Below are 16107 nucleotides of genomic sequence, written 5' to 3'. Positions count from 1 at the left end.
AAATGTTGGCTTGAATAATAGAAAATCCATCGTGCACATCAACGTAATGAATATTAAATAACAATGTGAAAGAAAATAAAAATGTAAAAAAGGCAAGGTAAAGTCACTTCATAATATGGCCGCGAAAATTACAGCGTACATACAAGGTTGGACAGGAAAATACGTTTCTTTTGCCACAAATTACTAGGTAATTACACACGATTTAAAATTAGCAATGCAACTTTTGAAATTACAAAAAGCACTACTTAAATTTACTAACAGTAATTTTTTGTTTGTTAGTTTGTTTCCTGTATAAACTTTTTACCTCCTTCTTCTAATGAAACTACTTTGAGGTATTTGCAAGTAAATATAATTCCATGGTAATTTCAAATAAAATACACTAAAATTCAATTTAATTAGAAGGAAATTACACTCTAAGTGGCCGTATTATATAGTCTTACCTTTTTATTCTTGTGTACATTGTTGTCAGCTGTTTTACTTTATTTGTCCTTTTATTAGCCTGTAAGTCAGATGCAGCAAAACACAATGAATTTCACCAAGGTGTATTAAAGGTACTAAAGACATTAGGAAACTCACTGAGTGATGTCACCACCCTGAACTTATTGCATCTGACTCTTTCCTCTCTTTCTCGCTCTCTCACTCTCACTCACACCCACAAATGCCCACTCAGCAGACTGCAGCTTTAATATTTGCCTTGGACAATGGTCCACTCATTGTCCACTCAAGAGTTTCAAAATACAGAATGATTATCATGTGTATAATTTTTTACAATTCTAATTTCTGGGGTATTAAAAGGTTAGATTGCACCATTAGGTTGACTGTGAGCACAGGTGCTGATTAAGTTGATTCACTGAGGCAATTACCGCCAGATCCCCTTTAATTACTGTGGGTTTTATTGCAACTGCGTGATAATGGTGCACGGGGCCTGCAGGAGTTTTAGATGGAGATGAGATTGCAAAGTATCACACAAAGACACAAATCTACAGGATGGAGGATGGAGAGTCGCACACATACACGCAACAGGGGTGGGGGGTGGACTGACCTATTCGCCCACAAAAAATGAAGAAAAAAAAGCCCAAAAGGTTAAAAAAAAACACCCTCATTTTGCTTTCTTTCCATTTTTCTCAGGATTCATCACTCTTAGTCACACACATTCACTCTACTGTATGTCATCAAGCAGAGGAGTTGGAGAATACTAACAGAACAAAACTTTAAGGCTACACTGTAGCAGAGACAGATGCTAGCTACAATCCAAAAATCTGGTAGAGCTAAGACAGATGGAGTGTGTGTGTGTGTGTGTGCGCGCGTGTGTGTTATGCACTCCCCTAAATTCATAGCATGTCCTGCCACACACATTTCACACGCACAGACAGCCTGACAACCTCCTAAACTCCACTCCACCCCATTCCACTCGTACACACAACACACTTGCCACCCTGCTCGACACAAGCATGCAATAAGAAACAAGTCGACAGCTACACAGCAGGCAATATCCCCTCCCTTCAGCCTCGGTGCCTGTTTCGGATGCATCTGGTTAGTAAAAGCTGACAGAGGGCTGGCCATGCCTCAAAGGAGAGCAGAATGAGGAATTTCGGCGTTCCCCCACATCACCCCTGAGATGCAGGAAACACAGGAGCGCCCCCGCTCCTCCCACCCCGAGCAGCCGCTCACACACAAACACAACTGGTGTACTCCTAAGATGCCCTGTCACCAGGAATGGAAATGGAAAGCGGCACACACATCCGTTATCTAAATGTTAACTCCAGTGCCCTTCTTGTTGTCACAGGCGGGCAAGGTTAGCCAACACTAGGTGAGAAGCTTTGCTTTGGGCCTCTGCCACAGAAACCCTTCCCTGTTGGAAGACAGGCACAGTCTGATACAAAGCCACTGCAGCTTGCTGCAATATCATGTGTACATAGTGTTACTTTGCCTCCATCATGAACACCATGGAGGTGCAGAGAAGCACAGAGAGTATTTCTACGTAGATCTTTTGTGCCACTCACTCAAGTTCTACTTTATTTGTTAATAGTTTAAAGATTTGAAAAGAAGAAATGTGTGAGCTCCTCACCAAGCTTTGTTATTTTCAAATGTTTGAATTTATGTAGTAGATTTATGCAAGCAGATTTTTTCCCCCAAAAGTTCCCTACTGACTTTGTCGCAAAGAAAATTTATGGTGCTAAAAAGGTGTCACTTCAAGGAGTTATGTCAAAAGGATTTACATTTGATTGATTCAAAGCAGAGGACTCCTGCTGACAGAGAGCGCTAAATTTGCCTCTCTACAGTATCTTCGGATGTCATAGTTGCTAAAAGACCCATACCTAAGATTTGCAATATTTGCATTTACTGTGATTTCTATTGTCCTTTTGTTAGATCCATCCATCCATCCATCCATCATGTTTAAAGTGGAAGTGGGATTTATAATAGACTGACAAATAATTACTTAGGTCCATGTAATAATCGATAACCCAGTGTTTATAAGATTAACTTTCTGGCACTGAAATAAGTCAAAATGTGTGCAAAATTACATATTAATAATATCACGACTTTTTTCTTTTGTTTTGCATGCATAAAAGATGTTCTCTTTAATTCATTACTGTAAGTCAGTTTTAAATGATATAGAAAATAGCACTGTTGGTAGGTATGCTTTCACTCTTTGCACTGAGTGAAAGCTGGCTGTTTATGTTGTTTTTAATAATTAATCACTGACAATTTCCGATCTATTTCTGCCGAATTTGCGACATCTAACTAAAATAGAGAACGAACCTTTTTTAAAACCACTTTAGAGCCTCACCAATACAAAAAATATCAGTATTCATAATTACTAAAGCTCTCTACCCCACACGGTAACCAGTTTCTGTAATTTGAACAGTATTATACTGGAATATGCATTATAGCGGAAGATAGTTTGGAATATTTCATACAATTTCTTATGTATGAAAGAAAAACATTCCAAACTGGGAGAATTAAATAACGGTGACAAACATTTGACCTAGTATATAGTTAGGTCATGTTCACGGGGTGGAGTGCTCTTAAAACTTCTGCCCTGTTTGGTGCTGATTAATCACAGCACCATGACATCTCTTTGGCTTCAGCCCAGAAGAGATGTGTTAGACATGCAGTGCTTCAGCACTTCTCCAGGAGCTCCTGTGAACAGGATAGATTAGGGGTTGAGGGTTTAAGGAGGAGAAGGGCGGAGACAAGTGGACAGTTGCAATGGACAGACTTGTGACTCTGAATACGGTCTGATGCAGCGCAGGTGGTATTTACGCTCTGACGGCTGCGGGAGCCGGGTATATTTAGCCGCCTTGAGATATCGCGCTGAGATGAGATTTCAAAGTGAAGTACCTGTTTGAAGATGCATGGCATTCCACAAGGGTGGGCAAGGGCTACTGGGTATAAATCTAGCACCCCTGCACCTGGCGTTAAGACAGGGAGGGAGTATGACACCTAAGATTTAGAATGTCTAACACACAAGCCGTACATGTGTAAACTACAGATTCATCCATATAAATTTACACACTTACGAATGAAAAGCACCAGACACATCACTTTTCATTATTAATGTCCAGACAGCTACACAGACTGTGGATATTAGAGGTTCACCTGTGTCTTTCCCTCTTTGCTAAATGTAATTCCCATGAACGCTCCCAGTGTCATTCGTCATGGCCTGATTTTGGTTGGAGGACATCCTGGGAAAGTGAAGTTAGAAGGAAAAAAAAGAATGGCGAGCGAGAGACTTAAGATTGCTTACGACACCCACCCAGTACTGTGATCACATGGCCGTCTTGTAATTGGACAGGTTGAGCATTTTACTAACTTTTACGGTTTTGCCAAACTATATCACATCCAATGAACATGAGACAATCTTCTAGTTTATTTAGTCTCGCTTTAATTTTCTTTTGAGGAAATGGTTCAAGAATTTAATGAAAATTGTTTTAACAGCTCATCTTGCAATCATGATCCAGCTTTCTGTTCTCACATCCTAATGTTGGAGTGAGTGCCAAATCTGAAAGGTTTCCTCGTCCCTTGGGTCACTGTAGGACGAGACCTAATCAGGGGTTTACTCTAAAGTCAAGCACGATCTTAAGATATGATACCAATCCCTCTTAAGAGTTTCACACCACAGGTCATTTCCTCCTGCCGATCACACCAAAATAAAATCTTCATGGGGAGTCGCCATGTCTTTGTGTTGACCCCCCAATCCCCCTGACACACACATCCATCCATCTGCGTAACAGAGGAATAACTCATAGACTCCCCTGTTTGTGAGGAATTTGCTCGGCTGCAGATTAGATTTTCAGGAATCTGCAATATGAGTGACACTTTAGACAGCTGTGTTAAACAGTAAGGCACAATGTATGTGATCAGCTTGCTTTGTAAAGCCACCGCTTGCTTATTGCATTTCCCCTGAGCCTCAGGGGAATATTAATCAAATATTCATACGTCCCCTGTAAATACTTGGAGAACACAGTCAGCCCTCAGACCGCTGTGCTCTGCGACACAAATGCTCTTTCATGTCTGTGAAAAAAAAAAAATCCCAAATGTCCCATCATCCCTCCTGCCCATTCAACCCTTCCTCTTCACCGTACAAAGATCTTTTTGCTCTTGCATATTTGATGTTCCTGCTCTGTCCAAACAGTCAGTTGCCCAGCCACTAAAAAAAAAAAAAAGAAACTTGCCACACAGATCAGACAGTGGATCTAAATGATGCCTTTATGCACTTTGCCATTGCTTCAGCATGGCAGAGAACAGATGGATTCTTCTTTCTGTCCCTCCATCCTAACCCTTGCCCTGTCTCCAACACAGAAGGGACAGTTTCCTCCTTAAAAAGCATGCCTCATCATGATACAAGAATTTGTATTGTACAGGAAAACAGTCCGGCATAGCTCAAACTAAAGGGGCAACAGACAGATTATCCATGGTAACAGAGCTTTGCACACAAGGATATTTTCTTTTCCTCCGCAGAGGAACACAATTGCTGCCAGTGTCACTGGGTCACATTTTTTCCGGTTCCTGGTTAATGGGCTGTAGAGATGGTTAGCACGTACGATTAGTTTTAATCTACTACATTTGACTGGGAGAGAAAGGAACTGAATACATTTCAACACACCACTGAGGTTTGCATGTAGCACTGATTTTTTTTTTCTTTTTGTCCTAGGATGGCTCAGGATTCTTAAAGTGAACAAAAAACAAACTAAACAAAAGAAAGAAAAAAAGATTTCAAGTTTATTTAACTTTTTTTTGCTTGGCAGTGGTTAAACATTGTAATTTTATAAGTCAATTTATCCAAGCAGACAAAGCATGTGTTTAACAGACGGAATACTTCCTTCATCATGTATAGTTACTATGAAACTGTGTCACACCTGGTTCTTACTCACTCAGTGCTGGAGAACAGAATGAAGAAAACTGAAATATGGCAAGGTGCATGGCATGAAATGTTACAAAACCCTCTTTGTATGAAAAATATCTCTCAAAAATGTGGAAATAATGGAGTAAAGTAGTATAACAGTGCTTATAGTGTTGACTTGAATCTCTATTGTCAATCCCAAAAAACTTTTAGCAGCCTCTAGATTACAATTCCCTGAATCAGATTTAAAAGAGTCTTTTTTAACTCTTTGATTCATTTGCTGTTATAAACGTGTTAGCTATAAAGAGGTGATATCCTACAGAGAATCTTATTGTTAACATTACATTTATAACAGATAGTGCTTTGTGCTTTACAGAACATGGCACAGTTAACCCCTTAGCAAATCCTAGTCCCTTTCACTGTGATGCAAGCAGGCAAAAATGCACATAGGCAAGCAAATACACCACACCATGTTGCAAAGACAAAGAAGTTAATTATAAAAAAGATATTAACAGTGTTTTTAAAACACTCCTTCAAAGCATATGCTTCTGCAGTCTGCTGCTGAGATGCTCTTCATTCTTGTTTTTTGGCAGAGATGTTTGAAAGAATTACTTGCTCTGCCCATCTTCATAGACTGCCTAGCTTATACTAATGAAGACGTTTACCATACCTGTTAGGCTACTGCTACCTACACTTAAGAGTTCTCTAGTTGCAACCCTATGCTTTTAAAAAATAATCTAACACTGATCTTAGTTTATAATTACTACTTCGACATGGCATTCTCAGTCCTAAATTCACAAAACTGAGGTGTGAACTTGACCTGGCGATCATTATAAGCTTCTGATTTAAGGTGCAAAATCTCAAATCCTCTGAAATCTGATGAGTTCACAAAATCTCTATCAAAAATATGATAATGGTGTAAAATGAACAGTGCTCTCCCAAATGCTCCCCTTTGCTAAAATACCATTTCAAAACACCACCAAAAAAAAATGTTGGGTCACTGAATTCAGTAGAGCACAAAAAGATGTTCCAAGGCTTCCTGGCATATTATTCAACATGTTCACATTACCTACAAACATAAGTCTCACCAGTTAATTACAAATTCATCAGTAAAGTGTCCGGGATGCATAAACTGTATTCGTGTAGTTCCATAAACCTTTATATCACTTACATGAGGCTCTGGACTTTAACAAATTAGATTAATCAGAAGAGGACTTTAAAAAAGGGCTGTCAAAGCAGCACAAAGTCTCCGACGGTGGTGACCGTCCTCCGCGGGTCACGGATGAAGGGCCACTCTCTCTTTTCAGGTGTCAGGCCTGCCGACAGGTTGTAATCTCTGCCATGACCTTGCACGAAAGTGAATGCGGGGTATTTCTCCTTCGCTGATGGCTGCAGCAGCTGGAACAATAAAGCAGTGTTTCATGGCTTTGCTTTTAAAGGCTTAAGATAACAAGGCTTAGGATCTTCTTTTCGAAGATGCAAATCACATTCATTTCACTTAAACAGAAAGGTTTTTTTTTTCTAAATTTGAGGACGGATTTTGGTTTACAACAACAAAACGACTGGTGTGAGAAGTAAGAATTGAGACAGATTTATGGCTAAATGGTGCCACCTGCTGTCCAACTCAGGTTACCTGACGGATATATTTGCCAGGACAGGAAACAATGAATATACAGCAGTATTACAACAACAATAACAGCATGTAAAATAAGGAAAGAAATTGTGTAGAGTCACAGTAACTATCAAGGTATCCTTTGCTGTGGTCTCACCTTAGACAGCTCCTGACTGATCCTCTCGTAGTCTTGAACACTTCTGGAGTAGAAACCAACGGTACAGCTCGGGTCCATCTTGCTGAAAGGCATCTTCTTTGGCGAGGGGCAATGATACGACTAGACAAAGAGAGACAAAATACATGAAAATATTCATCAAGCTGAAGGGCCAGGTGACTGCGGGGCATACATACACACCATGACAGCATCAACACCAAATAAGATGTATTCTGCGTCACATGATGAATGCAATCCTATTTATCTGCTGTCACAGCATCTGAAATTTAACACCTTGTCACACTGTATACCACGGCGTGCAAAAAGCATAAAACAAAGTTTCGGCACAGTGCTGTGTGCCGATTTGTACTTACGGGCCCTGAAATATTAAGGCTCACGGCGGCCGAGCCCGTATTTGCCGTATTTCTCTTAAGTGGCAGCTTCAGTTATCCGAGCAGCAAATAAATCAGCAGATGGGGACTCTGTAATTGGACCGAGTGCTGCTTTAAGATTCATACCCTTAAGTACTAACAGCAACTATTAAATTCACATTACCGGGCCCCCCCAAGTCAGCTCGTCTGTGTAATTTCACATTACCTGAAGAGGGAAATCGCTGGTGCTGACATCCACAAAAGACTGACAGTAATGAGGGTCCATGTAAATCAAGCTGTCATCTGCAAGGACAAAACAAAAGACAAGTTATTCAAAAACATCCGATTATTACAAAAATGCGTTTCTCCCCCAATTTCTATGCAGAGCAGCTCAAAGTCACCACGCTTAGCCTACTGTTAGGCTTGTGGTGCGTCAAATATGCCTCCCAGAAGGTTGTTGCTTTTTAATATCCACCGGGGTGGATTAAATTCTACATAATCAGATGCGTTTGTACAAGCCCATCCTTTACACCCACAAAAAGAGGTTGTCATTTAATTTTTGTGTGGGGGAATTACTTTTACAAACACACAATTATATTCGACCATTTGCATATGATAAATGCCGCGCCGAGGTGTGCCTTGGCAGGGAGAATGTATTGCTTGTCATTTAGACATCATCCACCACTGTATTTCAAATTGGTAAAATGTAAATGCGTAAATATTGACTGCCAAGATGTACAACTGAAGGTTCCTCCTGGCTCCTGAAGGTGATGAAGAGTGGCTCACTTTGGGGCTCAGATGAAATTTAATGCATGCCTCCTATGGAAATCAATTACGGCTCACAACTTGGGAGGTTTACTTGTGATAAATGGGCAAGGCTTTGATGGGTCAGAGAGAATAAAGTAAGCCCTGCTTCACTTGCTTCCATCTCCACTCCTCTCAGTTTTCCTCGCGCAAACAGGAATACATTAACTCACTTTGTCTCTTCACATAAGAAGGGTATATTATGCAAAGTAATTTGCTATTCGCACCAACCTCTCTGTGCGTCTTCTTTCCCTCGTTTCCATTACTAACCTTGAAATCCCACGAAGTAGCAGGCCTGTTTGGGCTTCCCTCCGATGATGCCTATGCAGTACTCCAGACTCAAAATGCTCTAAATGGACACAGAAGGACAGAACGGAGATGCGCGGTTAAGTTTCCCACCATCCCAGTGGCAAAATCCAGTTATTTTGACTTTCTTTAATCTCCAAACATCTTCGTTCTTATTAATATGAATCTAATATTTGTTTTGTAGGGTTTTTGTTTTTTAACCACTCAAATCTAGATGCATTTTTCACCTTTGCAAAGTCAAAATACTCTGGGTTTGTCTTCTCCCCTCCGAGCCTAACAGGGACGAGGATGATTACAGCTCGGCTATCCGGTAAGGTGGAAGCATGCACTGGATGGTCGTTCTGTGGCAGAGTAGGGGCGTCTGGTGTCTCATCAGAGGTCCGCTCTGCTCTCGGTGCCCTGTGGCAATCGACGACATCAGCGCTATATACTACAAAGGATCAATAACACATAAGGTCAGATCGAGGTCATTCAGTCTGCTGTGTTTTTCACCAAAATCTATTTGGATGAACAGTCAGCAGTAAGTAGTTGGTAAACATTGTTTTTTGTCACATTCCTGTTTTCTTTTTTTAATTAAAAAAAAAAAGTTTTTGTTTTTTTAAATAAAAAAAACAAACAAACAAACCCCAAAACAAAAACAGTTTTGCCACAGAATGGTGACCTTATACAGTTATGCCACTATACTGAATTTAAAAAGGAGGGTGGCTTTTGCTTTTTCTCTTATGGTAAAGTCTCTGCCTTAGAAAGATCATTTTGTTATTTGATTATGACTTTGACTATACAACTAAACAAAACTTTTTCTTTTAAAGGGTAAACCGTGTACCATCTTCTCTTGTTATGATATCGCCCCCTGCTGCTGCCACAGTAGAGCTCATTACTTTCAAAGTAGCGTCCACGTGTTGTAGATACTTTATTTACATTCATGTAACCAGGGGAACTACATGATGGGAGAGATACTCAAAGATCACATCATCACTGTAGCTAAACTACTATCTATCAGGGGCTGGTCAGATTTTGTGGTTAAGAACACTGAGCACCTCTTTAGCCTTTTTAAAATCTACTCTACAGGCCTCAGTGCAGCATGTTAAATGTTAAAATTCATGACAGTATAGTTAAAGACTGAACAAGTATGACTGGTTTGGAAGGGTTGTCAGGTAGAAAGCCTCTTTTTTTTTTTCTAAAAAGAGGCAGCATGGCTCCGGTTTGCGGAGTCGCTCCTGAACAAACTATTTGTTTGTTCAGGTGCGTCTGTCCATTTGACAGACGAGACCAAACAGAAGGTGTCTGACCATCATGCATAACTCCACTTTTTCACAGATGACTTCTATACTATGGTCTCACGGTATGGTTTCATTTGTCAAGTGTTCATTTGAGACTATGCTTAAGGAATTTTAAGATCTTCAAAGGATCAGGTAATTTTTATGTCATGACACATACAATCTTAGAAGTAAAAATGGTTGTGCTTTCTTTATCACATGACTTTCACTTGTGTGTGTATGTGTATGTATATATATATATATATATATATATATAATGCTAATCTGCTAATTGTGCTAGTTAGCATGTGGCACTTATTAAGTCTGGTGCATGCTAGTGTGTGCTATGGTAATTTTTTAAATCCCTTTTTTACTTAATAATAACTAAAAATAGTAGCAATAATTATTTTTTTAATTACTCAAACTATGAACAAGAAAAAAAATCTACTGTATTAACGAGACTGTGAATTTAAAGAGCTGTTTTATCTGTGGAATAAACTGATTGTTTAATATCTCATTCTCAAGAAAATATTTTTTAAAATGGCAAAGTTAAAAATGCTCAAGGTAATGTTCCTGGATTTCACTTTCTGTCCATATGAAACAAGAGAGGATACACAAATTCTCATAGTATGAAAAGCAGGAAACAGTCAAAGTTTGCATTTAGATAAATACATCACCAATAACTGTCTGTCTTTGACTTTAGAATCAGCTCTCAAGTTATTGAGGTTAAGAAGAGCCCGGAGTAGGAGGTTATAGTTTTGGAATGGATGTGTTTGTTGGGTAATAGACACAGCGAGACTACTGTCACTGCTTTACGCAGCTCCGATCTCACGGCAGCAAAAAGATGGCGGAAAACTCAAGGTCCGCCTGGGCGCTGTGCCCAGTCTCCTGTTTTATCAACAGCAGGCTCATCTTTCATACCTGTGCAGTCTTGGGAGACATAGGCAGTTATACACGCCAAACCAGGGTCCATCGCTTCCTCGACAGCTTTCCTAAGAGAAAGAGAAGGAAGACAAGAAGAAGAAGAAGCAGAGAGGAAATGGATGAGAAATGGAAGTTTGTATCTGGAGGTTATGCTAACCCGACATCGAGGCTTTGTTCATCATCACATTGCAAAGTTAAATAGCAAGAGATGGGTGTTTTAAACAAGTTAAAATATAAGAAGATATTTCCAGATAATTACACAGTTGTTGATAGACACATATGGTCACTAGATTGTATACATTATAATTATTTCATGATGATTAATAAAAAATTAAGTCTCCATCATTTAATGTAAACATGGTTGCATTAGATGATGATTCATTGGCACAAATGAATTTTGTGGAACAGCTATGCGGAGGCTTTATAATGGGTATAATGGGTATAATGATTTTAATACAGGCAATTTACATATGCACAATTAAACATACATTAAGCAGGTTATTATTTTTGTTTTTTTATTTTTCAGCAGTACAAATGTTTTGGTGTAGTCTCCCTCCTCGGGCTAAAATGATTTACTGACCTCAAGAAAATGTTTATTTTGTTGAATTACTTTTATTTTATGAAAAAAAAATTTTATGTCAAGACAAAGATGCATTTGTACATTTTCTTTCCTGTTACATGTTTTAAATCGTAGATATATATATATAAAAAAAAAAGGCTAACATGGCAACTAATATAAACTTCAATCAGTAACAAAACCCTGTTATTTTTGTCCTAAACAAAACTAAACCATCACATAGTCATGATTAAATCAATCAAATCAAATGGAAACAATTGTAAGTTCAGGCCAAAACGTTAAACCTACTTGAGGATGTGTGCCACCACAGCTGGTCCGTACCAGTCCCCGGCCTGTTTTCCCATTGTCAGGCCTAAGCGGACGAGTCTGTGGAGGCCCAGTGGAGTCGAAGGGCTATCTCCAAACCAAGACACCAGAGTGCGGTGGTACATTTCCTTTAAATGTGCATCTGCCTCCTCTGCAGATCCAAGGGAAAGTGCTTGGGCCTGTGGTGATGAGTTACGTACAGAGGGTCCAGGAGCACCTTGCAGGGAAGCCTCCAGAGAGGCCACCAGACGTTTGGCTGCAGTTGTAGTCCACGTCTCTGTGTCTAAAGGCTGGAGTGTCAGTGCTTCTGACCAAGTCCAGTCTTTGGACAAATATAACATGTGAGCAACAATTAACATTTCCTCTGTGAACACAAATGCTACTTAAGTTTGTTTGGAAAAAAAATCTCAGAATATTTAAATTCCAAGTTCTGTAGACTGATAGAAATTTTTCAGCATTTACCAAAATCTCAGCAAAGTGGAGGGACCTTTGTGGCTTGGGGCTTTATTGCTGCCTCAGAACCTTGACGCCTTGCAGCCATTGAGAGAACAATGACAGCAAAACTGTATCAAGGATTTTCCAGGAGACTATCATCAGGAATCGTTAGACGATGCTACATGGCAATGACCCAAACCACACAAAGAGTTTAACGGAGACAATTTTTTCGCAAGCAGCTACAGCGAACGTCTAATGGTGCCAGTTGCTGATAAGAGAAGCTCTAAAAGCTACTAAATTCAAGAGATTGCTTACTTTTCCAACCCCTACTGGGGTTTCTCTGCAATCTCTCAAAAGCAGGGTAAAATAAACTACAAAATGTTACTTCAAAGGTGTTACATAAGTAATCTGCACCATTCTAGCAGGACAGAAAATAGTTAGAGAATTCATACACGACACAGTACTTGCAGTGCAAGGACAGGCTGTAGGTTTTTAAAGCCTGATATGAGAAGTAGAAAATAATAGAGTCAACTCCTTTGACCAACTCTTTATGAGGATCTTTGAACCTGATCATTCAACATATCAAACTTCCATTTAGAACATTAAGAACAAAAAGTCATTCAGACCTTGAAATTAAAGGTTTTTGCCCTAAAGACTCTGAACCATGTGTGCTTCTGTAAAGGAATAGGTGTCATTCTGTTCAATTACAAGTTTGAGTGTCCCAGTATTTCATTTTAACTGTGCCTCAGCCTTACAAACAGGGAGGGAGCTGAAGGCGGGGAGAATGGGAGTGGCCCAGTCCATAAAATGGACCAGAATAGAGTCTAAGGCATTAACTAAATGACCTTGATTCAAAGTGAATCAAAGCGAAAATTGATCAATAAATATCCTAAAGTGGCCATTAGTCATTTTATAGAGAAATATTTCATTAGTGACATATTTTAGATTTGACAGAAGAACAAGTTTTAAATATTGTTTTCTAAATGACTGCTTTAAACCGGCAGTCATTCATTATGTAGACTAGAGCTGTTGAGAGACAATGGATCTTACAAAGATATTAAGAGTTCGCTCATTTGGATGCCTTGGACCAACTAAAAACTTACGAATTAAGGAAACTCTTCAAACTTCAAACGAGTTTTTCAAAAATAAGCATTAAACAAAAAATAAATTTAAGCTTAATTAAAGTGACAAAAGATGTTATCTCACAGTTGATGTCTTTGGAAAACAAAGAGAAACATTCAGCAGTTTACACTGCAGAGATCTTAGGAGAATAGAGTTTGTCTGAAACACAAACAGGTGAAAACACCAGACTAGTACACCTAAACTGCCAGGGCTGTCATCGGGTGAGACATCAGGTACATGGTGCACAAGGTCACAAGCCTATCTCATGGATAACACATTCACACCTACAGTCAATTTAGAATCACCAATTATCCTAACATGCCTGTCTTTGTACTGTGGGAGGAACCCACACATGGACAGGGAGAACATGCTCCACACAGAAAAGCCCCACATAGCCAATGGATTCAAAGGCAGGTGCGCTAACCACTGCAACACTGTGCCGCTTGGGACCAAAGACATTTGGACAATGAACTAATTTGAATATTTAAACTTAGAATGATATATGATTTTTATTTTTCATAGATCTTGTTGTAAGGGGTTATACTGTAGCACAGCTGCAGTACCATCATTTTCCTCACCTCTTCCCAAGAAGTGCAACATAAGTCCTTGAGCCACCATCATCTGACCAGCCCTCAGCATGCAGCCCCAGCCACAGTCAGAGGTCAGCGTGCTGCCTGGCAGAGGGGAAAACTCTTCCCTGTAGGTGAGCCAGACACGGGATGCAAAATCCCTCCGGAAAGCATCCACATCCCCCATAACAAGGTCCTCAACAGAGGCTTCAGTAAGACTCTCTTCATCTGTGGCTAAAAAAAGATAAAAAGGGATTTGCAGTTACTTTTTAATTGTGTCAATTATAATAAAATGATCATTTTAACTTTCTTATTGCCATTTCTTACTTGTGGCTCATACTAATTGGCGTAACTGCTTAGCGCAATTTATCTACAAATTCAATGGATGGATCAAAGACACAATCCTGCTATTTCACTAACCACAGATATGAGAATGATCTAAACAATATCTACTTAGATGTTGATTCGTAAAAATTACACAAGTTAATAATGGTGCTTAAGTTATTTGTTACATACTGTACGTACATATATACTGTATACAATTTTTTTCAATAAAGTTGGGTGCTGGGTCAAGTGTACATAAAATAATTAAAAGTGAGCCTATAATTGTGTGGGGTATAATGATGTGTGATTCTGTTTTTTGTTTTTGTTTCTCACACAGTTTCCCATCTTTTGGGGAACCAGTATTGTCTGTGACTTTGTTATTACAGGGAATTCAATCAGCATAAAAGTGTCCATTTATTAATGTACCTGCATGTGTTCATGCATACCTTCAGCCTTAAAATGGTAACATTTTCCCAGAAGCAGCACGGGAGAATTTCTACTGAATGACGTCTTTGGTTTGAGAGCCCAACCTAAGACAGAGTAAACAGACAATATGTCACAGCTTCATCGATGGCGAGATTTAACTGACACACCTATCCTAGGAAACTAATCAGTAAGTGTACTGGGTCAGTTCCGTGACTCCTGACTTCTTGTTAATAAGACGGAGAGCGTTCGCCATTGGACAAAAGTAGGCCAGTAGAGGGAAAACATACAATACAATGTGGAAAAGTTTGATGAAGAACTATTTTAAGGAGTGACTAAGCAGCATAAGACTGTGTGAGTGCGTGTTCTGTTGTACAGAACATGGACAAGTCAAAGCAACACATCAGTGACGCGTGCATTGAAAACAAAGCAGGCACTCAGGGCTAAACATTGGTGTGTGTGTGTGCGTGTGTGTGTAAGCCTGCAGCCAATTACTTACTGTACTTCACATTGTGCCACACGGACAAGAACTTTGTCTTCAATTTTTCCACCTCGTCGCTCCCTTTATTCTCCATTTGAAACAGTGAGGGAGGAAACCCATTCCCATTCAGCCTACAACCATTTTACGTGACGGACACACAGTGTTAACTAACTATGACTTCGAGGTACAAAAATGACATGACATTAAAGCTTGCAGTGAGAACATCGCTTCATTTTAGTTTCCTCCATCCGTTCGTGTTTCCCTCACAGACGCGTTGCAGCTCCGTGTTGAAACATGTCAAAAAGATCATTATTTAACACACAGTTTGTCGTCCAGTAGTTGCGATATGAACTCACACTCCAAACACGAACGCCAATATTTACATTTTGAGGAAGTAGAAACAGTGAAGTCAGGTGATCTCGCGGTGCTTCCGCTGGGAACCGCGAGGGTTAGCCTGAAAAAGAAATCCAGACAACCCGACAGGGCGGCGTTAAAAGCGGTTTCCCATTATTAACTGCCTTTAACTCCACTCTGCTTTGTTTGGGTAGTTCTTTTAATAAGAACAAGCGCTCTCTGTCGTACAAATGGGCAGGGCGTGGTATAAAAAAATATTTTAATCACATCGCAACAACGGCTGATGTTCATTTTCATCGTATTTATTTATTCATTCAGTCCTTTATTTTTTATGGATCTAGTGTACCGTTACAGTAATATACAGTAGAGACTTAACCTATCAATGTTATACAGTTATCCTGATAATATTCATTTTTCTCTTTCTCTTACAGAAATTCGACTATTTAGTTTAACTCCTATTACTGTTGACACTTGTTAAGTCTTAACAGTGTTAAGACGGTTGCGACTTAATTATTTTAATAATGTTGACAAATGGTTCTCTAAATTTGCGTGTTTGATTTTACTACAGCGTACTGCAGTCTATTTAAACATTTACTGTAAACCGATTTTCAGGAAATAAAAACTTTATTGAAATTGTCATTTTTAAAAAACAAAAACTTTATTCTATTATTTCACAAAACCTGAAGACAACATTACTCAGTGGCTTCTAAAGTAATCCGTATAAAAGAAGAAGATGATAAAA

The 16107-nt window shown here is 39.3% G+C and overlaps 1 protein-coding gene across 2 annotated transcripts; it reads right to left on the bottom strand.

Annotated features, from left to right (window-relative positions):
* Nucleotides 1-5227: 5227 nt before the first annotated feature.
* atg4c (autophagy related 4C, cysteine peptidase) lies at nucleotides 5228-15427 on the bottom strand. 2 transcript variants are annotated; one of them, XM_086269391.1, is made up of 10 exons: nucleotides 15030-15425; nucleotides 14554-14637; nucleotides 13793-14017; nucleotides 11640-11979; nucleotides 10772-10842; nucleotides 8822-9024; nucleotides 8559-8637; nucleotides 7711-7787; nucleotides 7117-7236; nucleotides 5228-6745 (listed from the first exon to the last, which is right to left on the bottom strand). In XM_086269391.1, the coding sequence occupies exons 1-10, from the start codon at nucleotides 15103-15105 to the stop codon at nucleotides 6578-6580; spliced, it is 1443 nt and encodes a 480-aa protein (XP_086125517.1). In that variant the 5' UTR covers nucleotides 15106-15425; the 3' UTR covers nucleotides 5228-6577. The 2 variants fall into 2 exon arrangements, 1 of the variants encoding a protein (XP_086125517.1); XR_015125742.1 differs by lacking the exon at nucleotides 5228-6745 and adding an exon at nucleotides 7488-7595 and having other exon boundaries at nucleotides 15030-15427.
* Between the last annotated feature and the right edge of the window lie 680 nt (nucleotides 15428-16107).

This window comes from Aulonocara sp. 'chitande type north' Nkhata Bay, linkage group LG17 (assembly GCF_057382095.1).
Source record: "Aulonocara sp. 'chitande type north' Nkhata Bay isolate Kocher_YH1m ecotype deep benthic linkage group LG17, A_spYH_male_GT1.1, whole genome shotgun sequence".
In the NCBI taxonomy this organism is placed as follows: domain Eukaryota; kingdom Metazoa; phylum Chordata; class Actinopteri; order Cichliformes; family Cichlidae; genus Aulonocara; species Aulonocara sp. 'chitande type north' Nkhata Bay.
The sequence above is the reverse complement of the archived record's forward strand: the minus strand, read 5'-3'. Positions and strand labels throughout refer to the sequence as shown.